Here is a 21130-nt window from a genome sequence, read left to right on the forward strand (position 1 = left end):
TTTGGTTGGTCCTTCGCTCTCCCATCACAGATGCTCGCCTGGCTCTCCCCATCAGCTTCAGACCTCCTCCCAGATGGTTCACCAAGGCGTTCTTCTTGTCTCTGGGCACACATTCGAATGTCTCCACCTCAGGTCCAGGGTGGAAGGCTGAGTACATTCCCTCCCTCCTCTTCTTCCTCCCAACCCCTACCTCTATTAAATTAACAAACACTCAGTGGGGAGCTGACGTAGCCTCTGATGTGGGCATTACTGCCCTATTTAAGAGGAAAAAGCGGGTGCAGAAAGATCGGAAGGCTTGACCGAATCTCACAGACGGAGTCAGGGAGGCTCCAAAGCGGCTCTTTTGGTCCCGAGTTACACGATGCAGCCAGGCTGGCCTGGACTTGTGATCCCCCTGCACCAGAAAGCCTGGCTAGGGCAGTGTGGTTAACACTCCCGGGTTAAGCTGGCCTCATTCCCGATACATGGCTTCCTTCTGCTGCAGTACTCGTGGGTAGATGCCAGGCTGCGTGTGCAGATTTGTTTTCCCTTTTTTTAAATATTTCACTGTGTGGCCTAGGCCAGCCTCACACTGATCCTCCTCCCTACCTCAGCTTGCCAGTGTTAGGATTTCAGTCTTCTGGCCTGGCTTGTGTACACTTTATCTGGCATTTTGAGACAGGGTCTCAGTAACCCACACTCCCTAGGTCTTCTGCAAAATCAGTAGGCATTGTCGACCACTGAGCCATCTTCCAATCTCTCTCATCTCTGTTGCTAGGAACCGAACCCAGGACTTGTGCCGGCCTCCCACTGCCACCGAGGTACACATCACTCTTCTACCCTCTTCTGCTGGAGAAACCGCCCAATCTTCAATACATCTCCATGTCTTTCTCCGAACGGTCATATGATCCTGGACTCCCCATCCTTCTCCCCAAGCCCTGACTCGCGGACTCCACACTCCAACCGATGTTACAACTTCAAATCCTCTGGACTTTCCATGGACATTTTCAAAGTTCATTGCTGATGGCTCACTGGGCATTCCCTCGTCCATCCATCGGTTCAGGGAGGGGAGAAGGGTGTGCTAAGGACATCCCGGTGGCCTGAGGATGGATTTGGGGGCTCTGTACATGTGGTCCTTTCCTAGGCAGCAGCTCTAACCTCACAGTGAGCAACTGCCACAGCAGGGAGCAGATGAGCAATTGCCATACCCGTGCCTCTCCGGTGTTTGTTTGGCTTTTCGATCTGCTGCTTCCTGGATTTCTGTAACAATCCGACAAACAGGAAGAAGACTGTGCGCGAGGACAGCAGGAGCCACTCTCCGGATCTCCATCTGGGCCCGGCCCTCACAGCAGCACCCCCACTACCCCCACCACCCCCTCGGCTCCATTCTGACCTCTCCTCTCCATCCGTACCCCACTCTCCTACCTTTACTTTGCCCAGCTCCTTCTCTTGTCCAAAGTCCTCACGTGTTCTCCCAAAATAAACTAGTATGTAAAGTGTTTGGTTTGTCTCTTCTGGAGGCGAAGACCTTGGGAGCTGGACCGGATCGTACATCACGGGGCCCCTCTACAGCCCTGCCTTGGCATCTCCAACTCAGCTCCAGACAAAGCTAAAGAGGACCTGGATGCCCTTATATGGTGAAGGCTGGGTTGGTTAGGTTAGCAGACATCCTGAGAGGAGCTGGGTGTGGGCGAAGGGCTGTATTGGCAGGCTACAGGATATTAACAATGAGGTAGACCCAGGGAGGAGGTTCCTGAGGAGGGGACAGGAGGCCCAAGGGAACAAGGGAGCCTTGCTTTCCAAGTCCCAGGTTTAATGTCCCTTCTTAAGCCTCTCTCCCAGTTTGACCAGTTAGAACAGTGTAAATCTTGGGACATTGTGGATTTTTCCTTTTTAAGGGGGGTGATGTGTGTGTTTGCTGTATACCCTGTTGTGATATGTTCCTTATAACCTAACAAATAAAGCTTGCCTGAAGCATCAGAGAAGCAGAGCGGCCAACCACTAGAGAGTTCTTACCTCTACCAATGCACCCATCTCTTCCTGCTTTATATTACTCTCTCTGCCCATTCATATCCTTTCCCATCCCCACCTCCCCAGTGCTAGGATTAAAGGTGTATGTGACTCCCAGGTACTGGGATTAAAGGTGTGAGCCACACGGTTTCTCTTTTAAACAGGATCAGTTTTGCGTAGCCCAGGGTGGCCTTGAACTCAGAGAGTGCTGGGATTAGAGGTGTGTGCCACCTCTGCCTGGCCTCTATGGCTAACAGTGACTGGGCTCTGCACTCTGATCTTCAGGCAAGCTTTATTTGTTAGGGCACAAACAAAATCTACTACACTGCCCCTTACTGGCCTCCAGCTCGGATTCTCCTTCCTCGGTCTCCAGGGTTAGGATTACAGAGTGCCACCGCAGGCTGCTATGAGTAGCGTCTCTCCCAAGGCGGAGTGCTCAGGAAGGGACATGAGGGCAGCACTGGATGCTGGCCAAGGCCTCTGTGAACTGGATAGGTCATGCATGTGTTTGCGACAGCTTGTGCTCTGCCGAGAAGGTTTACAGAACAGGCTGTTCGCATGGTGTATTCAAAGGCCAAGGCAGCATCGTGTTGTGTCAAGGCCAGCCTAGAGACCACGACTCAAAAGGCCAAAATAAAGCCAAGATCTCTATGTATGTCTGTCCTCAAGTACACACACCTGTGCGTCATCTCCTCAATCAGGGGCAGCCCAGCCCACCTCCAGCAGAGGTGACCACTGCAGACTCCAGCACTGCCTTCCATGGCAGCGGAGGAAAGGGGAGCACGCGGGGGGAGGGGGGCCTCTAGCACTGAGGTCGGAGGCTGAGCCTGGTTACACTCACCTGAGAGCACAGATGCTGAGAAGCCTGGCTGATGCTAGCGTCCACTGTTGAAGGGATACAACCGATCACCACATAAGCACAATGAGCACTGTCTCTGTGTTTGAAAATTTTCCCTAGTTATTATGGTTTGAGACAGGATCTTTCATGTAGTTCTGGTGTCCTGGAATTCCTTATGTAGGCCAGGCCTGCCTCTGCCTCCTGAGCGCTGGGATTAAAGGTGTGCCTCACCATTCTTAGCCAAAACTTCTCAGTATTTAGTGTGATAACCCATCAGTGATAATCCTAGCTCTTAAAAGGCAGAGGCAGGAGGGTCAGGAGACCTCATCTTTTTTTTCCCCTCTGGGGGTGGAACTATATTCGCCCCCTTTTAATTGATATTTATTGAGCTCTACATTTTTCTCTGCTCCCCTCCCTGCCTCCCCCCCTCTCCCCTTCAATCCTCCCCCAAGGTCCCCATGCTCCCAATTTACTCAAGCGATCTTGTCTTTTTATACTTTCTACTTCCCATGTAGACAGGAGACCTCATCTTAAAAAAATCCCAAAATACTAAAATGAAGACTTAACAGCTGCAGCCCCTAGCATGCCGCATCTACCACAAGGTGCCGGGACTCTCGAAATGATCCAGGTTGTTCAATAAACATGGGTGTGGGCTTGAGTTTCTCCTCAGGTGAAAACCTGGCACCACGTGGAGCTAAATGACAGTTAGCCTAGTCTTAGGGAGGAAAGTATGGCTGGAAGGCTAAGAACAGCCCCCCCCCCCCCCCGAGTTAGGAGAAGTGAGGACTCGGGGAGGTGACAGACCAGAATGGTGGAGCCAGGAGGGACAGGTTGCCATGCCAGGGAAACTGCACAGGAGCCCACCCTCTGCCCTTCCTGGTAAAGCCTGGCACTGGGGCTAGAGATGAGCAGAAGCCAGAGGATAAAGAGCCGGCTCTGAGGGGATGCAGGCATGACCAGACTGAGGTACGTAACAGTACACACATCAGCAGAGGTCACACCTGCCTGAACAGGAGGGAGGCAAGCCCACACACAGGTAGTCAGAGTGTAGAGGAGGCCTAGGAGACCACAGGGATCGAGGACTGCAGAGCAGAATCTGGAAGGGGATGTGCCGGGGTCTAGTCTGGGGAAGAACCTTAAGTCCCGAACTGTTGAGGAACAAGTGTATTTGGTGCAGGTCGGCAATGGACACACCCAGCTCCAGGGGCGGGGTAAAATGGGTCTGGGCTCTCAGACACCTTAGGAACATGGAAACCAAGCGGGAGCAAGGAGAGGTTCAGGGCCTGGAAGAACCGGTGGATCTGGGACTCAGACAGGGGCAGGACCAGATGTCTTCTTGGGGCCCAGGCGGAGGGCTGTGGAGCTGGGCACTGGACCAGTCGCAGCAATCATACTGGCCGCAGTCAGCCTTACACCAGTAGTCTGAGTGGTGGGTGATGCATTTTTCTTTACAGCGGTAGGAACCGTAGTGTGCGTGGAAGCAAACTTAACATCTAGAGGGCGGGGACAGTTATAACCCCTGTTAACAGTTCCCCTCAGCCCCAAACCTAACTCCCCAGCATTCATGCAGACCAGGTTCACTTGTCTGCACACACCCCCTTCCACCAACCCTCATGCTGGAGACCGGGCCACGCTGTTCTACCAGTGGCCTTGCCCTGGCCTCTCTCACAGTGGTAGATGGTGCTAACCATGCCGGGGATGAGCTGCTGATGGTGCCCTTTTCTGAGCCAGAAACGGGGCCCAGAGAAGGAAGGGTCTTCTAAGAGGCACAAGCGGCAGGTAAAGACATCGGCAATTGGGAGCTTGGCATAGAGGAACAAAGGAGATAGAGCCAGGACTCACTCTCAAGTACACCCAGGGCCCCGGCTCCACCCTTCCAGGATTCGGTTTCCCCTTCCTCCCAGACCCTGGCCCCATTTACCCTTTCCCATCGCAGAGTCCACCATGGTCAGTACACCTACAAGCCTTCACTATGGAATTCTGGGAAGAGGTGCAGCTCCCGTGGAATAACGCCAAACCCCACCTTCCTAGGACCACACTCCTTAATCCTCAGAGGCAGAATGGTTTTGACAGGCGGTCTGGGCAGAGCTGCTGCGTGTGCAGGGCTGGAAAAAGATCCTGACCAGGAAGATGGCATGTCCTCCCACAAGGTCTGGTTCCCATGTGGGCACCAGCTGAGCACCAGCTGGATCCTTATAGGTGTTTTCATCCTAGATATGTCTGAAAGATCGGTACCCCACTTCAAGGGCCATGGGCAGTGCCTGTCTCTGGCACGCCCTGCTGTCCACCTACACCACAGGGTTGGCTCCCACTGTGCTGTGAGAGGTTGGCCAGGCATCCCCATCCCTTCCAGATGGAGGTGACTCAGCTCTCCCAGCAGGGGGCGCAGGCTAGCATAGCAACAACTGTGGCTCCAGCTTTCTCTGGGCTGTTTACTTCAGGATTCATTTCCTTTACCAGCGAGACCGAGAGTATGCCTTATGAAGCCCCCAGAGCAGAAGCACAGCCACGGAGCAGATAGAGAGAGGTTTGAACCCTTTCTTTTCAACCCTGTGTGTTACCTAGAATACGCTCTGCACCCTTTCCTATCTGTCTGCTAACACCGCCAACCCATGCAGCCTCAGTCTGTGCTATTCCCACCTAGGGACGATGAACTACGAGGGTCCGAGTCTGGCACACCACCACCTTCCCTTCCTCAACCCTACCCAGCAAGCACCAGCAGACGAGCTCATGGCCTTTTCTTCCAGTTTATTTCATGTTCCCACCACGATAGCAATCCCTTTAATTTAAACTAAAAACCATAGAATTCCTGAAACGGTGGCAGCGAAGGAACGGTGGTGCCAAAGATAGAGGAAAGGTGTGCGGGGCATCAGCGAATCGTCTTGACTGGGCTCTTGAAGTTGCTGGCGGCTTGGAGCTGCAGCTGGTAAGCCATTGGATGAATCTTGAAACCATAGAGCCTGGACCGGGCAGAGGTCAGAGAGGCAGCGGGGTGAGTTCCCTTCCGTCCTCGCCTGTGGCCGGCATCCCACCACTACCCCAGCCTCCGCCTCATGCCTACTCAAGAGTTCCCCAACTTCCTTGCTCATGAATACTTGATTTTTCCCCCATGAACACTTGAAAATGCACCCCTTTTTCAAAACAGGGTTTCTTCTCTGTGTAACAGTGCTGACTGACCTGGAACTCGTTTTGTAGACCAGGCTGGCCTTGAAGTCAGAATCCGCCTGCCTCTGTCTCCCAAGTGCAGGGATTAATGGAATATACTACCATGCCCAGCTTAAAAATGTATCTTTCCTAAAAAGTTTCTTTACGCATATGAGCGCTGTCTGCATGTTCTGCTCGCCAGAGGAGGGCACTGGATCTCATTACAGATGGCTGTGAGCCACCATGTGGGTGCTGGGAGTTGAACTCAGGTTCTCTGGAAGAGCAGTCACTGAGTCATCTCTTCAGCCCCTTAAAAATGTACCTTAGACATCCACTAAAATTCAAATTCTAGTCCAGGTAATGGCGGTGCAGGTGCGTAGTCTCATTTACGGCAGAGGCAGAAGGATCCTTTGAGGCCAACTCAAGCCAAAGACCCTGTCAAACACTGCCCATTCCCATTCCTGATCCAAACACCAAACCAAACAAACATGCTGAGCCACAAAACCTGAAGATTTTGTCAAAGAGCTGATCATCCAAGATGGCAACAGCCACTGTATAAATAGCCAAGAGCCACACGTTTAGAAATAGGCAGCCAGCTGGGCGGTGGTGGCGCACGCCTTTAATCCCAGCACTTGGAGGCAGAGGCAGGTGGATCTCTGTGAGTTCGAGACCAGCCTGGTCTACAAGAGCAAGTTCCAGGACAGGCTCCAAAACCACAGAGAAACCCTGTCTCGAAAAACCAAAAAAAAAAAAAAAAATAGAAATAGGCAGCCATCGTCAGCATCCCTGCTCTACGGATAAGAAATCGAAGGAAGAAGCAATCAAGTAACTTTCCCCGTCACTCAGCAAGAAAAAGCCCTGACTTTGGGAGAGGCAGGTCTCAAGAAAGGGCTGTCTGTCCTCAATCCTCTCCAGACCCTTGCAACTGCCTCTGTCCCCCACCTGGGTACAAACTGGTTGGCGGGTCGTTTGGGCCGGTACTCTGGGTGCACCATGAAGAGCATGTGGGGGAAGCCAGTGCCGAAGTAGGCGCCGTCGGTGTGATGGTGCCGTGATGATTTGGGAGTGTACACGTCCATGCACTTGGGGCAGTAGAGCTTCACCATGGCCTCGCCTGGGATGTCCGAAAGGCCTGGGGGAGAGCCAGACCCTGCTGACCAGGTACCCCCAACTCTTCCCAACCTCCCACAGGACTCAGGCACTGACTAGATTAACCCGACTTTTTGGAGGATTGCCAAATAGGGCCCTCCCCTCTTCCTTCCGACACTCACCAATAGGAAGCATCGGCTGGTTCTCACAGTACACACGAGGACAGTAGCCAAAGTCTCCCTGCTGGTACTTTTCCAACTAGGGTACAAAACGGAAGGGACTGGTGAGCGTAGAGCAATTCCTTGCAGCTCGACTCACTTCTCAGTCTCCCGAGCCTCCCGCTTCTAACTAGAAGCCATTCCTGTCAAGGCAGGCCTCGACTTCTCAAGTCGGCAGGCTGCAGAACACAAACGCCATTTGCTGTTTGTCCCTGCCAATGATTCCATCTTTCCCTGACGATACTTCAGCAGGTCCCTCCGTGGGGATCTGATCCTCAGCTCAGCTCTTATCTCTTCAGCTAGACTTCTTGACAGGTACAAGACTTCTGATTCATGCACCTGCGTCCTGACTGCCTCAGCAGCAGTGGGAGCAGAGCCTCACCATTTGGGCGATGCCTCGGTTGGTGAGGATGTAGCGGGCGTGGATCAACCCATAAAGCATCTCCGCTGCCTGTTCAATCAGGTCACTCTGGTTGGGGTTGTCCTCCAGCTCTTCATCTGAAAGGTGGGATGGTCACTTGTAACCCCACCTCATGCCCAAGGTGGCCACCTACAGTTTATCCAGCTCCTGCTTCTGAGCCCCACCCTATCTACCGCCCATGCATCAGCACTGCCTTCTCTCTACACCTCTCTGCCTGCTTCTTCCCTTTCCCAACACACACACACAAACACATAGGGCAGAGGGCGGCACTAGACAGGCAGGGAGGAAGCTGCGTACAGAACCCGTGAAGAAACCAGCATTATGAAACGGAGTTGAGTCACATTCAAAGAATGTGAAAACAACATGGAATCAAATGTTTCCAGCCACAGAAGGCAAGAGTCAGGTAGGGAACCAAATGAATGAAGAAGCCAAGAGTTGTTGCATGTGCCGTAATTCCAGCACTTGAAGGCTAGGGCAGGAAGAGCATTTGGTAAAGTCCAGTTGGGATAGGAATGGAGGATGGGACACACACACACACACACACACACACACACACAAATAGCAAGCAAGCAAGGGGTATGGGGATAGGAGAGCTGGAGAATCAAAAGGAAATTTAGAAATAATTAAAAAAAAAAGCAGTTGGGTGGCACAGGCTTTTAACCCCAGCACTCAGGAAGCAGAGGCAGGTGGATCTCCGTGAGCTCGAGGTCAGAAAAATGCTGCCTTAAAATAAATAAATAAATAAATGAAAAAATAAAAAAGAAATTCAAGGAGCAAGCGAGCAGCGGCGGAAGAAGAAAACAGCACACACGCAAGTGCACACAGTATCATCAGCCCCACACTCAACAGCAGCCCCAGGGCTCATTACCAGGCTCCAAGTCCAGGATCATGTCTAGAGCTTGTCGATAGTGAGGCACCTGCTCATTGAGCCCAGTGAGATTAAACTTGTCCTGGATGTAGTCTTCATCCACCTACCGGGACAGGGAGGGCAAGAGGCTGAAACCAGTGTGGACTCCCCTCTTTCACCTGGGCCCACCAGGTTAACGACCGGTTCAGTTCCCCTGTCCCCTACTCCTGATTCTGCACAAGTCCTCAGTGTCCCACAGAAACCGCAGCTCTTTTCTGTACAGTGCACAGATGTCACTCAACCTCTGTCCCGCATCTCTAGCAACTGATTAGCCCTTTCCTCGGGGACATCGGACTCTCTGACTCTGAGCTAAGGACTCGGGAATCGTGAAGGCTAAGCAGTCTGGTTTGTGAAAAGCATTTACAATGTCCGATGTTAACAAACTATAATTTTCACGTTACAGAACTCTAACAAGAAACATCTGAATCTTCCTGTCACTGAGATAACCTGTTAGCCAAGCACACTGACAAACCCTTGTAATCCCAGCACGCAGGAAAAACTGAGGCAGTAGGATTGCCATGAGTTCAAGGCCAGTCTAGGCTATGTGGTAAGCTCCGAGTGAAACCTGATCTCAAACAACATAAAATAAAACATCGAGGGCACGTGGAGCTGGCCAAGAAGGCAAGCTAAACTCACCTCACAGAAGAATTCATTGCCGCGGAGCCCACAGAACCAGGAAATCCAGGACACCTCCTCAGAGCTACTCATCTTCACGTCGGCTGGGAAAGAGGAGCGTTAAGTGGAAACCAAGCTGTCTCTGGGCTCTTCCCTCCTCCCACGCGCTATCCCCGAAGACGAAAGAGCCCGAGGCCACCTTGGCTTAAGGGACCCCAGGCTCTGAAACATCGCTCTCCGCGCGTCTCTTCTTTGCCTCGGCCCCCGTTCAGTGTGAGAATGAGTTCCACCACTTTCCAGAAGATGACAGGTCCTGATGCACTAGTGTGACCCCCGTGCCCGCCGTTACCCAAAGCCAGGCCCCTGTCCCCCCCGTGTCAGCTGCGGCAGAGCCCTGGGCTCCGGCTCCCCACCGCCGCCGCTGCCTGCACGCTCCTGGCGCCTGTCCCAGGGCTCCCGAAGTTCATCCTTCCCCCAGGACCGGGCTCGCCTGCCCTCCTGCGGGATGCGCCAACGTCCCCACACGTCCGCTCCTCTCCCCAGGCCACCCATCCTCTCCCGGCTCCCGACCCGGTCACTTCCTTCCTCGCCCCCACATCTAGGAGCCCAGGACCCAGCACCGCGCCGGGGGTCGGACGACGCGGCGCGGAGACAACCTCAGACTCACCGGCCGGACGGGGACTGGGACTGGGGCGGGGAAGGGGGAGTTGCGCTTCGAAGGAACGACAGCGACAGCTACGGCGCAGGAAGCCGACCCGACCGCCGCAGGCGAAGTGGGGAGCGGGGGGTGGGGGGGAGGAGTGGAAACTGGGAAGGGGGCGGGAAAAGAGCAACGCGCAGGCGCCAGGGGCCGCCCCCTACCTCTGTGGACGCCGGGAGATGGAGTCCCGCCGGAGGCTAGAAACTGACGAAATGAGGGCAAGGTGAACTACCAATCCCAGGAACACCCGCGCGCGCCTCTGGGGTCGCGAGGCCCTAGAAGCCGCCTGGGGGCGGGGGCGAACGGAGGCGCCACCGGAAGCAGAAGTCAGGGGCCGCGGCTTCCCAACTAGGAAGCCTGGGAAATATAGTCTTCGGCGCTTTAGGCTCGCTCGGCTTCGGGGCCGGCGCCAGCGGGGCGTCCTCCCCGCCGCGCTCCCTCGCGGCTCCGCCCGGGGGACCCTGGTTCTCCCTCCGTCAGGCCCGCGACAGCGGTCGCCCAGCATCAGGCATGCGTAGAGGTGTGGCTCGGCGGGGAGGGACTTAGGTCGGGGCGCTTGGAGAGCAGTGCGGCGGGCGCGCTAACCTGTGGTGGCGCCAGCCATTCTGCCGCTCGGCCCTTTGCACTTCTCCATGTCCTCGGGCTGGAGTGGACCCTAAGTGTGTGATGAGGGGCACCGTGGTGGTGCTATTTCATCGCACAGCTCCTCGGCATGTCACGGGTCAGGGCCTTTCCTAACGCGGAGTGTGGCCTCCCAGCTCCAGAAGAGGAGCTAGGAGCCGGAGGGACCACGTCGAGGGTGACGAAGAGCATTGTGGGGGCGTTATGGAAAAGTAGGACCCCAACCGACAGGTCGCCCTGGGTCCTCGCGCTACCTGGGCACGCTATGCTTTACGCGGATGCTTGGAAAGGTTCCAGCGCGGGAAACTGAACCTTGTGTTTTGTTGTTGTTGCTGCTGCGCATGCGTCTTCCTGCCACGTGACTAGTTGATTGTGTCAGTTCTTGCAGATTGCAACAGCTCCATTTTGCGGTACGGAAGTGGCAGTGCAACACCTTCCCCTGGAAACCTTCCGGAATAATGTCACGCCTGTTTTTATTTGGGAAAAGGAGACCCCCAAATAAGATCGAGCAAGAGTTAAAAGGTCAAGCTGGTATTTCCTAACGTGGTATGTGCTACAGGGTGCAAAAAAATGTTTTCAGAGAGCCTGCCGTTTTTGTTTGAGGGGAGATGGGAGTGGAATGCAGGACCACTAGACAACTCTCTGGAGGAATACTTTTTCCTATTATTGCTTTTGTCTTTCTTGTGTTAGAGATAGAACCCAGACCTCCCAAATACAAGGCAAGCATTCTACAGAGAGCCTTATCTACCATGGCCTCATGAAAATTTATTAACATCTGGGCAGTCATTCTAGGGATCCCTGGGCTCTTGAGATCCTGGGTCATGGAGTCAGTTTGGGGTGGGAGGTCCATTTTAGTTCTAGCCTGCTTTCTCAGCCCAGCAGGCCGCTGGAGGTGGCGTTACTCATCACCATGGCGACCTGAAAAGTGTGGTTGTCTTAGCCGTTCTCATTTCTCCCCAAAGCCATGTCCAGGCCATCTCTCATCACATTTACTACAGCCACTGACTCCAGCGACCTCTGGAAGGATGGGCAGCAGCAGCCACAGCCGGAGAAGCCAGAGCCTGTCCTGGATGGGGCTGCAGCCCGGGCCTTCTACGAGGCTCTAATCGCGGATGACAGTACTTCCCCTAAGCCCCAGAGAGCTGACCCTATCAGGGAAAGAAAGAGGAAGAGAAGGAGAATAATGAGGGATGCTGCGGCAGGAGCCTCAGGGCAAGGAAGACCACTTGAGGATGAAGACAAGATGACTTCGTGGATCTTGCTGGCAGCCCAGAATGGGGATGTGACAGAACTTCGAAGGCTGCTGGAGCCCCGAGAGGCAGGGGGAGCCGGAGGGAACATCAATGCCCGCGATGCCTTCTGGTGGACTCCCTTGATGTGCGCTGCCAGAGCAGGCCAGGGGGCAGCTGTGCGCTATCTCCTGGGCCGAGGGGCCGCCTGGGTAGGGGTCTGTGAGCTGGGAGGCAGAGACGCTGCTCAGCTGGCTGAAGAAGCAGGCTTCCCTGACGTAGCCCGCATGGTCAGAGAGAGTCCTGGGGAGACGAGAAGCCCTGAGAACCAGAACCGGTGAGGAGGGGCTTAGCTCATACCCATCTTCATTGTGTTCTTCTTCCTGGACACCCCTCACAGGGGCTCTCCACCTTCCAGTGTACCTCGTTCATGTCATAGAGGGGGGGGTGGACAGAGTCTTTGTCCTTGTGTGAGAAGTTGGGGTCGTGAAGCTGCAGTAGGTCAGTGCGGAAGCCGTGCTTCTCACATAGCGGGCACTTTAGAAAACACCAGCTCTGCTTGCTCTTCCTAAGAGCTCAAGGCCTCCCTAAATACCCCATGTAGTCCCTCTGGGCAGATGGAGAGGGGCCGGTGCAGACTTGCCTAACGCTGGGCTGGGCTGGGCAGACCTGGGGTCCCTCTCCAATGCGAGACAGAACAGATGACGCTGAATCTAGAAGCATGGAGCAGGCTGCCCTGACGCCAGATTCTGCACAGCGGCAGCTTCAGGCCCTCTGCTCTTCCTTCCCTGTAACTCCTTTCTGTCTCTGCAGGCCTCCCCCCATCTCCCGGTTCTGTGAGGACTGTGGTGCCCATTTTGAAGACTCCAACCACCGTACATCTACTGCCCACCTGCTGTCCCTGTCCAGGAGCCCCCAGCCCTCCAGCCTTCCCCTTGGGGTGCCCACCTCCAGTCCTGGTTTCAGGATGCTGCTGAGGGGTGGCTGGGAGCCAGGAATGGGGCTAGGACCCCGGGGCGAAGGCCGTGCCAACCCCATTCCCACTGTCCTCAAGAGGGACCAGGAAGGACTGGGCTACAGATCTGCACCCCAGCCCCGAGTCACGCACTTCCCAGCGCGGGATACCCGGGCTGTGTCTGGGAGTGAGAGGGTGCCTCGAGTTGCCACACTGAGTCAGAGGGAGAACAGGAAGAGAGAGGAGAAGGACAGAGCCTGGGAGCGAGATCTGAGACTGTACATGAACCTTGAGTTCTGACCAGGCGGGCTGGCCTTTAATTTGCTGGACTTGGGCCCCTGGCCTGGGTATTGGATTTCTACTTCCTGGGATCCACCGGGTTCTGGCTCTTGGCCTCTGCTTATAGAGAGAATGACTGAGAGTTGGGAGATAAATAAACTTCCTTCATTGTGGTTTGTTTACTTTGTTGCATTGGGGCAAATCTGAGTCACCCCCGCCGAAGGACAAGCTCTGCAGGTGATAAGCTAGCCCGGCTGGCTGCACTTTATCAGTTCTTTGCTGAAGTAGGAATTGCCCAGCTCTGTTCAAGGCTCCTCTCAGTGTCTCTGGGCCGCCAATCCCGTGGTGTATACCATGTCACAAACCAGTTCTGCTATTTGCTGGAAACACCACAAACCCTCAAGTTCTGAACTCCTTGATAGATAGGGGAGTCAAGTCCTGCAGAACTGACCCATTTGCCTAACATCCAACCTGTATGCCGTCCTAGCTGGCACCAGAGAGCTCTGATCTCCCAAGTGCAAAGTTTTCAGATGACCTTTTATTCCTTCCTTTTTTTTTTTTTTTTCTTTTCCTTTTTGACAGTCTCATCTTGCTATGTAGATCAGGCAGGCCTCAACCTTGCTGTGTAGCACCTACTGTCTCTGGAATGCAGTGTGGAGGCTGTAACCTAGAGCGTCATACCTGCTACACAAGTGCTTCTGGAGTTACAGTCCTAGTCCTCCACAGACAGCCCAAGACTCCATTTCACTACCCGAAAACAGGCAACACTTCCCGACATTTTTCTTTCCTGCTCGGCACCCACGCTCACTTGGGATCCTCATACCAAGTGCTAGAGACGTGAAAGCTTTCAAATCACTGTCACGAAGGACAAAGGGCAGTTGCTTAAGTCACGTGGCTCCTGTTATTTGCTTTTCTGGACCACGTGAAGTGGTAGGTGAGAAATGGAGGAGTGGCCGGGGATGTGCAGAATAGCAGGGCAGTCAGAAGCGCTGCGTTAGGGAGGCAGAGGCTAAGAACCAATTCAGAACCAGCCTGGCCTATATCTGCCCAGGCCTTTCCTGAGCTACACGTATAGGGAATCTCTGTCTTTTAAAAGAAAAACCAAGGACCGAAGCGCCGAGTTGGAGGTGGGCGGTGAAGAGCAGAACTGGGCTTGTATTCAGGTTCTGGCTTAGGTGATCCTCTCTACGCCTGCGCTAGTGGATGGCGGGGGCTACGGAGGAGGTCGTTCTGCAGGGTCCGCCTCACGAGTGGCCAGGCTCCGCCCCCGCCGGTCCCTCCCGGCCCGGTACAGCTGCTTCCGGGCTCGCACGGCTCCGGGAGGCCGCTCCCCGGACGCTGGGCCGCAGAGCTACCCGTAGCGTGCGGCGCCGAGACGCCTGGGTCCCCGGGGAGGCCTGCACTGTGCCTCGCGACTGCCATCTCCAAGGACGTCTCCGTTCTGACCTTGCGGAGGCCGCGTCTCAGCTGCGCCCTCGCGGGACAGTGGGGCCACTTTGTGGACAGAGAGCCTCCTAAGTTAAGGAATGTGTGTAACCGCCTGGAGTTCGCTGGACACTTCCACCCCGGCTTCCTCCCACCTGGGACTTCCTGCTCCTTGAGCCCCTCGGGCAGCGCGGTTTAAGGCTCCTCAAATTCAGGACCGAAGGACTCAGGACCACGTAGCTTCCTTCTTCGATGGAGCACCATCTCCCCTTTTGGGGGCACCTTGGGGTATAGCCTTGGTGAGTGAAACTTAGGGTGCTGACCGCTGGGAAGGAAATCTGAAGACAGAACGTTGTGGGGGTGATCCTGGCCTTATAAGGCCCTGGAAGTCTGTGAGTGTGTGGGGTGGCAGATGGATTTCTTTTCCTCTAAACTGACAAGGAGGCTGCGTGAGCTCTTTCTGAATTCTGAGTTAGGACATCAGACATCACCAAGCAGATACCTATTCTGAACCAGAACAGATTCCGGCCTCTGAGGAGATCCCGAGAATCTTAAGCAGAGTCAGGAAGCGGTCGCAGATTTGGGGGTGCTCACTATACAGTTCAGTCATGTTCCTGCGAAGGCTTGGTGGCTGGCTGCCTCGACCTTGGGGCCGCAGGAAATCAACAAAGGCTGGTTTGCCTGCCCCAGAACCCAGATGGGTGGACAGTTCCCCCGAGAATTCTGGGAGTGACTGGGACAGTGCCCCAGAGACAATGGGAGATGTGGGGCCTCTCAAGAAGACCAAGGACTCAGGGAAACCAAGGATCCCTGGGGCTGCTCCAGAGTCGAGCAGAGAGGTCCAAGTGGATCAACCTGGGCGCAGAAGAAAGGATTCCTTCAAGCGGGGCAAGACTGCCTCTGGCGTTCAAGAGTCTGCGAGACTGGAGGCTGGAGGAGCCGTTCCTAAACTGGAAGGGGGCTCTGTGGATTTAGGCGGCGTGAAGAACCTTGGAGTGCCACCCCTGGGAGGACTAGGCACTACCGGACCAGAAGCCCTATTGGAGAAACCTGGTCGCCGGCAGAAGCTCCTGCGTTGGCTCCGGGGGGACCCAGGGGCTCCCCCACATTACCTGCAGGACCCAGAGGAGTACCTGCAGATCTCCACCAACCTGACCCTACACCTGCTCGAGCTGCTAGCCTCAGCCCTGCTGGCCCTGTGCTCCAGACCGCTTCGAGCTGTCTTGGACGCTGTGGGCCTCCGAGGACCTGTGGGGCTCTGGCTGCACGGGCTGCTGTGTTTCCTGGCCGCCCTCCATGGGCTCCACGCTGTGCTGAGCCTGCTTACTGCCCATCCCCTGCACTTTGCCTGCCTCTTTGGCCTCTTGCAGGCCCTGGTGCTGGCTGTCAGCCTCCGGGAACCTACTGAGGATGAGGAGAGCACTGATTTGGAGAGTGAGGGGCAGGGGAGGGAGGTCAAGGAGCCAAGGGAAGGTCCAGGGAGGATGCTGTGACTGGTGAGGGTGGGGGCAAAGGGTGAGACAGTGCTGTGGCCTTTGGGAGGAAGGTGGGGAAACCCAGATGTAAGCACAGTGACCTCAGGGACGGGGAGGAGACTCAGGAGCACGAAGACACAGGTGACAGATTGGGGCTGTTTAGGTGTCCGAGAAGGGACAATGGGACGTCACCATTTGAGTCACCAGCAGTTGTTATTGCTTCCTTTTACATTTATCCACCTTTTTTTTAAAATTACCACCTCGAATCCCCCCCTCCACTTTTAAAGAGCAAAACAAATAAAATAAGAGTGATGGTGGAGAATGAAGGCCGAAGGGTCCTTTCCAGTCCCCGGGGTGGGCGGGGCCAGAGGCGGACAGAGAGGTAGTGAGGAGATCCGTGCTTTCCCTTGGATCCTAGGGTCAGAGCCACCTAGGGGACTGGGGCTGTGAGGCAGGGATTGTAGAAGGGGCTCCAGGTGTGGTGGTACTGCAGGGAGGGTCGGGTACTCGGTGAGATCCCGGAGAGACAGGGATGGTACAAGCCACAAGGGCGCGAGGACCAGTTCAGAAGGGCTGTGCAGGGCAGCGGGGGCAGCACAGCGCCTCTCATCTCCGCTCGTGCTAGGGATTTGCTCACTCAGCAATAAAGGCGCTACACTAAATCCTACATCTACCAGTGCAGTCTGAGAGGTGCTGCTCTGTGTCCTTCCTGATGCCAAACAGCTGCGCGTGGCAGAGGTTTCCTTCTGGGGCAGGGGCGTGCCAAAATGGAGAAGTGACTGACATCTGCAGACAAAACTCCGGAGATGAGGATTGAGAACCATCTTTATTATCCTTGAGAAGGCGTGGAGAGTCTCCCACGTCTCCCCTCGAAGCTCAGTTCCACCCTCTGTCTAGCACAGATGGAAGTGACTGGTCACTTGCTGGACAGCTGGCAGGGCTCTGTGACAGGAGGAGGGAGAGGAAGCCCAGTGAGCGGAATGGGTTGGGGATAAGGGACCCTTCTCTCTCTCTCTCTCTACCCTTTGCTCCTGTTAGCCTCTAAAGCGGTGAGTCTCAGCCTGTGGGTTGTGACCCTTGTGGGGGTTGGATGTCAGATCCCCTGCAGATCAGATGTTTAATTATGATTCACAACAGTAGCAAAGTTGGCTATGAAATAGCAACAAAAGGAACTGTGTAGATCGGGTCACCGCAGTGAGGAACTGTACTAAAGGGTCCCAGTGTCAGGCAGGTTGAGAATCTCTGCTCCAAAGACTCAGAAACCTACCATTTTCCTCTTTTTATTTTTATTTTTGAGAGACAGTCTCACTTCATAGCCCCAGCTGTCCTGAAACTCACTGTGGGGACCAGGTTGGCTTCAAACTTGTGGCGATTCTTCTGCCTCTGTCACTGACCAAAAGCCGCTTTTTTTTTTTTTTTTTAAAGATTCATTTTGAGTGATCTGCATGTACACCTGATGCCAGAAGAGGGCATCAGATCCCACTGTAGATGGCTGTGAGCCACCGTGTGGTTGTGGGAATTGAACTCAGGACCTCTGGAAGAGAAGCCAATGCTCTTAACCTCTGAGCCAGAGTCACCCAGAGCCCTGCTTGGTGACTCCACAGCTCTTAGCCAAGACCTCCTGGTGCTATTCTAGCCTGTGAAAATTAGAGGCCTCAATGTGCCCACCCTGATAATGTCTGCCTTGGGCCATGGCCTCTGCTGACAATACCCACAGACTTCTTCTGGGAGACCTCGACCCCTCACCTTGATTCCTGGGAGTCACCAAGAAGACTTTGAAGTCCAGGCAGGAGGTCAGAGACTGGAATTCCTCCACACACTTCTCCGGAGGGTGTGGTGATCGGTCTGGAAGGACAGGGAGCCGCCAGGCCAGTCAACATTCCTGCTTCTCAGCCCTGCCCCCCCAACTCCCTAAGGGACCTGGTGAAGATCAGCCCAGCCTGTTCTGAAAGGGAGATCCTTTGGCCTTCTAGTTTCCCTCGGCCACTTCCTGCCCTGTATCCCCACTCACTGTAGAGGAGAAAGCGCTGGTATCCCTCGCCCGTCTCTTTCAGCATGATTCCCCCTGGGCACGAGCTGGAGAAGAGGTCTGTTTTCATGTCAGGGCGGCCTGTCAGGATTTCCCAAGGATCGTGAGGACAGATGCAAAACCAAGCTGAGTCAGGCCTAGTAGTACAGGGCCGTGATCCCAGCTGCTCAGGAAGCTGAGGCAGGAGGATTTCACGTTCAAGGCCTGCCTGGGCTACAGGGTTAGTTCACCACCCATCAGGGCAATGAAAGGTTAGAAAGGGGTCTGGGGATAGCTCATGATGGTGTGCTTCCCAGCATGCAAGAGGTCCTGGGGTTCATCCTCATTTCGGAGGGGGACGGAGGGAGGGCGGGTGAGAGCCAACCTTCAGTCCTGAGGTCTGTGTTTCCTTTCCCTTCAGTCAGGTGGTATATCCATTTCCGGGGCACGCAGATCCCGTTCTTCCTGTGGAGGCGGCAGTAGAAAGATGGGAGTGTCTTCCACACCACCAACTTTTGCTGTTTCCCACAGCCCAGCTCTTTGGGGTTCAAGCTGCCAAGGGAGAGCTAGGCCCATGCTATCAGCAGTGGGCAAGGACTCCAGGTGGGGTGACTGCAGTCTGGGCAGAGAACACACCCAGTGGGGCCTCTGCTCCCTCAACACTCACGTGCGGACGGCAGCACGAAGCTGGAGCTGCCTTGGGGCAGAGCCGGTCGCCATGTTGAAGACAATATTGTCCACTGAGTCAAAAGTTGCTAACTCTTCCTTGGTGGGGGCTGCTCCTGCGATGAAGTACCATGTGCCCAGGTGGGGATCTGGGGACTGGAGAGGCAGGGAAGGGAGCAAGAGGTTGAATTAGTGGGTCCGGCGGGAAACCCATCCAGCCTTTCCATCAGTCAGCAGACCAAGAGTCAGGGCTGAGGTTCTGCTGCCCTCATCCTCTCCCCTCCTTTCCCAGCATGCCCTAGTCATCTTGAGCTACCCACCCACAGCCTCTAGCTTCTCCTTCGGGTCTCCCTTTCCTCGGTCCAGTCCGTACCTCTTTCTCACTCACTTCTAGCGTTGTGAGTTGACTGTGCTCAGGGCATTGGCTCACGGAGTTAAAGACAAGGCCGTAGAGGTAGAGCAAAGCCGCCCAGACTTGGTGGAACATCGCGGGCAGGAAAGAGCTGCTGTCTGCAGGTGAGGGGACCTCTGCCTTAACTGTTCTCTGCTGGCCGCTCAGTCCACTCTGCTTTCAGCCCCCTTGCCTCGACCCTTGACCCTTTACCTGCTAATAAGTAACTCCAGCCTTGTTTTCCAACCCAAGACTAGCTGAGCTACAGCACTGGGGCCTTCCTCCCCCTCTTCCGGATGCAACCACCCTACAGTATATGCGGGCATGTTCAGTGACTCTGAGGTGTCAGGAGGAGAGCCGAGCCCTACAGTAGAAGCCTCCAGTCTTCCCACCTGTATCTGACTTGGAGCTCTGCTGTGAAGCTCCGAGGAGAAGTGACTGGGTTAGGTCTTTCATTCATTCACTTGGCAGATTTGGGGATTTCCGTTGTTAGCCAGGAACTGGTTAATCCTGGGGGACATCTTTTTAAGAAACGGAAAAACAGCTTTACAAACAAACCATTGCAAGAGAAGCTGATAAGTGTTAGAACAGGCGCCAGTCAGTCGCTGGGGTTCTTTTTCCTTTTTTACTTTTTTTTCAAGACAGGGTCTCACTATGTGGCTCTGGCTGTCCTGGAACTCACTCTGTAGACCAGGCTGGACTCACTGAGATTCCTCTGCCTCTGCCTTCCAAGTGTTGGGACCAGCGCTGGGCTAGGGACAGTTTTTTTCCCCCTCCTGTGCTGGGGATCAAACCTAGAGCTTCGAGCACACCAGGCCTGCTCAGAAGTAGCAGTGATCCACCACCCGGGTGGTTATAGGTTTTAAATGGTAGGGTGCTACATTGTCAGGAACTAAATAGTCACTGGATAGTCTTAGTGTATAGAGCTGTCAATGCAATGAGGTGGGATTTATTTACATAAATAGTCTTCTCCTGAAGCGCCTCAAGGCTCATGCTCAAATATACATAAAAATGGCTAGGCAGACCGGGGCAGTGGTGGCGCACGCCTTTAATCCCAGCACTTGGGAGGCAGAGGTAGGCAGATCTCTGTGAGTTCAAGGCCAGCCTGGTCTACTAAGGGAGTTCCAGGACAGGCTCCAAAGCTACAGGGAAACCCTGTCTCGGAAAACAAAACAAAACAAAACAAAAAAAAAAATGGCTAGACAGTGGTGGTGCAGGCCTTTAGTCCCAGGTAGGCAGAGGCAGGGGGATCTCTGTGAGTATGAGCCCAGCCTGGTCTACAGAGCTAGTTCCAGGACAGTCAGGGCTACACAGAGAAACCCTGTCTTGAAAAAAACAAAAACATATATATACAGGTAAAAAGGAAAACTCCATGTTAGGATGAGGTGTTTAATTTTAATTAGGCAGGTTCATTAGCTGAGCCAAAGGGGGCCTTTGATTGCTGAACTTCAGTACTTTGGTAGCTGGACCTTAGTAGTCAGCCTGAGGAGGAAGTGGCCAAATAAGGGAATAGACATGGCCGGCTAGCTCTAGGAATGCAATCTAATGGCTTTCGGCAAGGCAGAAGGGCAAGGCCTGCCAGAGCCATCAGGCCACCCCTGGTTACGTACCTAATAGTAGCTTGTTCAGAACAACCGCAAAAACGTGGGTGATGATAGGCTTGATTATTCTACTGGAGTAATGATCAGGTTTGTGTGTGGGACCAAGTAGGTGCCCTACCACGCAGGCCCTTGAAGTTTTTATAATAAAAATCTAAACTCTGGGTCTAGGGAAATGGCACGGCAGGTGAGGGTGCTTGGGAGCAAGCCTGGCCTGAGGACCTGGATCGCCAGATCCCCACACACACAATGGAAAGCGGACACCAGCTCGTTTCTCCACGTTTATGCTATGCTGTGGCAGACGCAAGGTCTCAATCATTCAGGAGGCAGAGGCAGGTGGAGCTGAGATCCACGACAGCCAGATTTACAGTGAGACCCAGTTTCGGCGGAAAAAAATTACTTAAACGTAGTCTGGCAGGGTACCACATGACTTTAATTCCAGCACTGGGAGGTGGCGGTGTAGAACATTGAGTTCCAGGCAATTCAGGAAACACTGAGTTTTATCATGCAGGTTGACAGCGAAGAACTGCTCACTAAATGCTTACTGGACCTCTCTCATCAG

At 54.4% G+C, this 21130-nt stretch overlaps 5 protein-coding genes across 6 annotated transcripts; 2 read left to right on the forward strand and 3 right to left on the reverse strand.

Moving 5' to 3' along the window:
• Positions 1-3812: 3812 nt before the first annotated feature.
• Ly6g5b (lymphocyte antigen 6 family member G5B) lies at positions 3813-5079 on the reverse strand. The gene is given in 8 exon segments (XM_057794347.1): positions 3813-4053; positions 4055-4169; positions 4172-4312; positions 4497-4520; positions 4523-4577; positions 4579-4628; positions 4749-4792; positions 5063-5079. Coding segments are annotated over 8 exon segments (687 nt in total).
• A 476-nt stretch (positions 5080-5555) lies between these two features.
• On the reverse strand, positions 5556-10023 carry Csnk2b (casein kinase 2 beta). Its single transcript, XM_057751644.1, has 7 exons — positions 9889-10023; positions 9243-9325; positions 8568-8670; positions 7661-7776; positions 7243-7318; positions 6914-7103; positions 5556-5787 (listed from the first exon to the last, which is right to left on the reverse strand). Exons 2-7 carry the CDS (start codon positions 9312-9314, stop codon positions 5697-5699), a joined length of 648 nt encoding a protein of 215 aa, XP_057607627.1. The 5' UTR covers positions 9315-9325; positions 9889-10023; the 3' UTR covers positions 5556-5696.
• A 203-nt stretch (positions 10024-10226) lies between these two features.
• Gpank1 (G-patch domain and ankyrin repeats 1) lies at positions 10227-13187 on the forward strand. Of its 2 annotated transcripts, XM_057751642.1 has the most exons (4): positions 10227-10441; positions 10922-11088; positions 11505-12108; positions 12585-13187. In XM_057751642.1, the coding sequence occupies exons 3-4, from the start codon at positions 11507-11509 to the stop codon at positions 13024-13026; spliced, it is 1044 nt and encodes a 347-aa protein (XP_057607625.1). In that variant the 5' UTR covers positions 10227-10441; positions 10922-11088; positions 11505-11506; the 3' UTR covers positions 13027-13187. The 2 variants fall into 2 exon arrangements, with proteins under 2 accessions (XP_057607625.1, XP_057607626.1); XM_057751643.1 differs by lacking the exon at positions 10227-10441 and having other exon boundaries at positions 10452-11088.
• Positions 13188-13977: 790 nt separating this feature from the next.
• On the forward strand, positions 13978-16562 carry C19H6orf47 (chromosome 19 C6orf47 homolog). The gene has a single exon (XM_057751197.1). The coding sequence runs from the start codon at positions 15039-15041 to the stop codon at positions 15921-15923; it is 885 nt and encodes a 294-aa protein (XP_057607180.1). The 5' UTR covers positions 13978-15038; the 3' UTR covers positions 15924-16562.
• Positions 16563-16821: 259 nt separating this feature from the next.
• On the reverse strand, positions 16822-19123 carry Apom (apolipoprotein M). The gene is made up of 6 exons (XM_057794348.1): positions 18953-19123; positions 18581-18735; positions 18299-18378; positions 17917-18015; positions 17652-17750; positions 16822-16847 (listed from the first exon to the last, which is right to left on the reverse strand). The coding sequence occupies exons 1-6, from the start codon at positions 19064-19066 to the stop codon at positions 16822-16824; spliced, it is 573 nt and encodes a 190-aa protein (XP_057650331.1). The 5' UTR covers positions 19067-19123.
• Positions 19124-21130: the final 2007 nt, after the last annotated feature.

Source organism: Chionomys nivalis, chromosome 19 (assembly GCF_950005125.1).
Source record: "Chionomys nivalis chromosome 19, mChiNiv1.1, whole genome shotgun sequence".
NCBI classification, from domain to species: domain Eukaryota; kingdom Metazoa; phylum Chordata; class Mammalia; order Rodentia; family Cricetidae; genus Chionomys; species Chionomys nivalis.

Excerpts from the sequence above, each read along its gene's own strand:
- Csnk2b (XM_057751644.1), bottom strand. The coding sequence starts at position 9,314 with ATGAGTAGCTCTGAGGAGGTGTCCTGGATTTCCTGGTTCTGTGGGCTC. Across the intron at positions 7,319-7,660 it reads ACCGAGGCATCGCCCAAATG|TTGGAAAAGTACCAGCAGGG; the intron begins GTGAGGCTCTGC and ends TTTGTACCCTAG. Across the intron at positions 7,104-7,242 it reads CCAGCCGATGCTTCCTATTG|GCCTTTCGGACATCCCAGGC; the intron begins GTGAGTGTCGGA and ends GCTCTCCCCCAG.
- Gpank1 (XM_057751642.1), top strand. The coding sequence starts at position 11,507 with ATGTCCAGGCCATCTCTCATCACATTTACTACAGCCACTGACTCCAGC. Across the intron at positions 12,109-12,584 it reads AGCCCTGAGAACCAGAACCG|GCCTCCCCCCATCTCCCGGT; the intron begins GTGAGGAGGGGC and ends CTGTCTCTGCAG.
- C19H6orf47 (XM_057751197.1), top strand. The coding sequence starts at position 15,039 with ATGTTCCTGCGAAGGCTTGGTGGCTGGCTGCCTCGACCTTGGGGCCGC.
- Apom (XM_057794348.1), bottom strand. The coding sequence starts at position 19,066 with ATGTTCCACCAAGTCTGGGCGGCTTTGCTCTACCTCTACGGCCTTGTC. Across the intron at positions 18,016-18,298 it reads CACAGACCTCAGGACTGAAG|GCCGCCCTGACATGAAAACA; the intron begins GTTGGCTCTCAC and ends AAATCCTGACAG. Across the intron at positions 17,751-17,916 it reads CCAGCGCTTTCTCCTCTACA|ACCGATCACCACACCCTCCG; the intron begins GTGAGTGGGGAT and ends CTGTCCTTCCAG.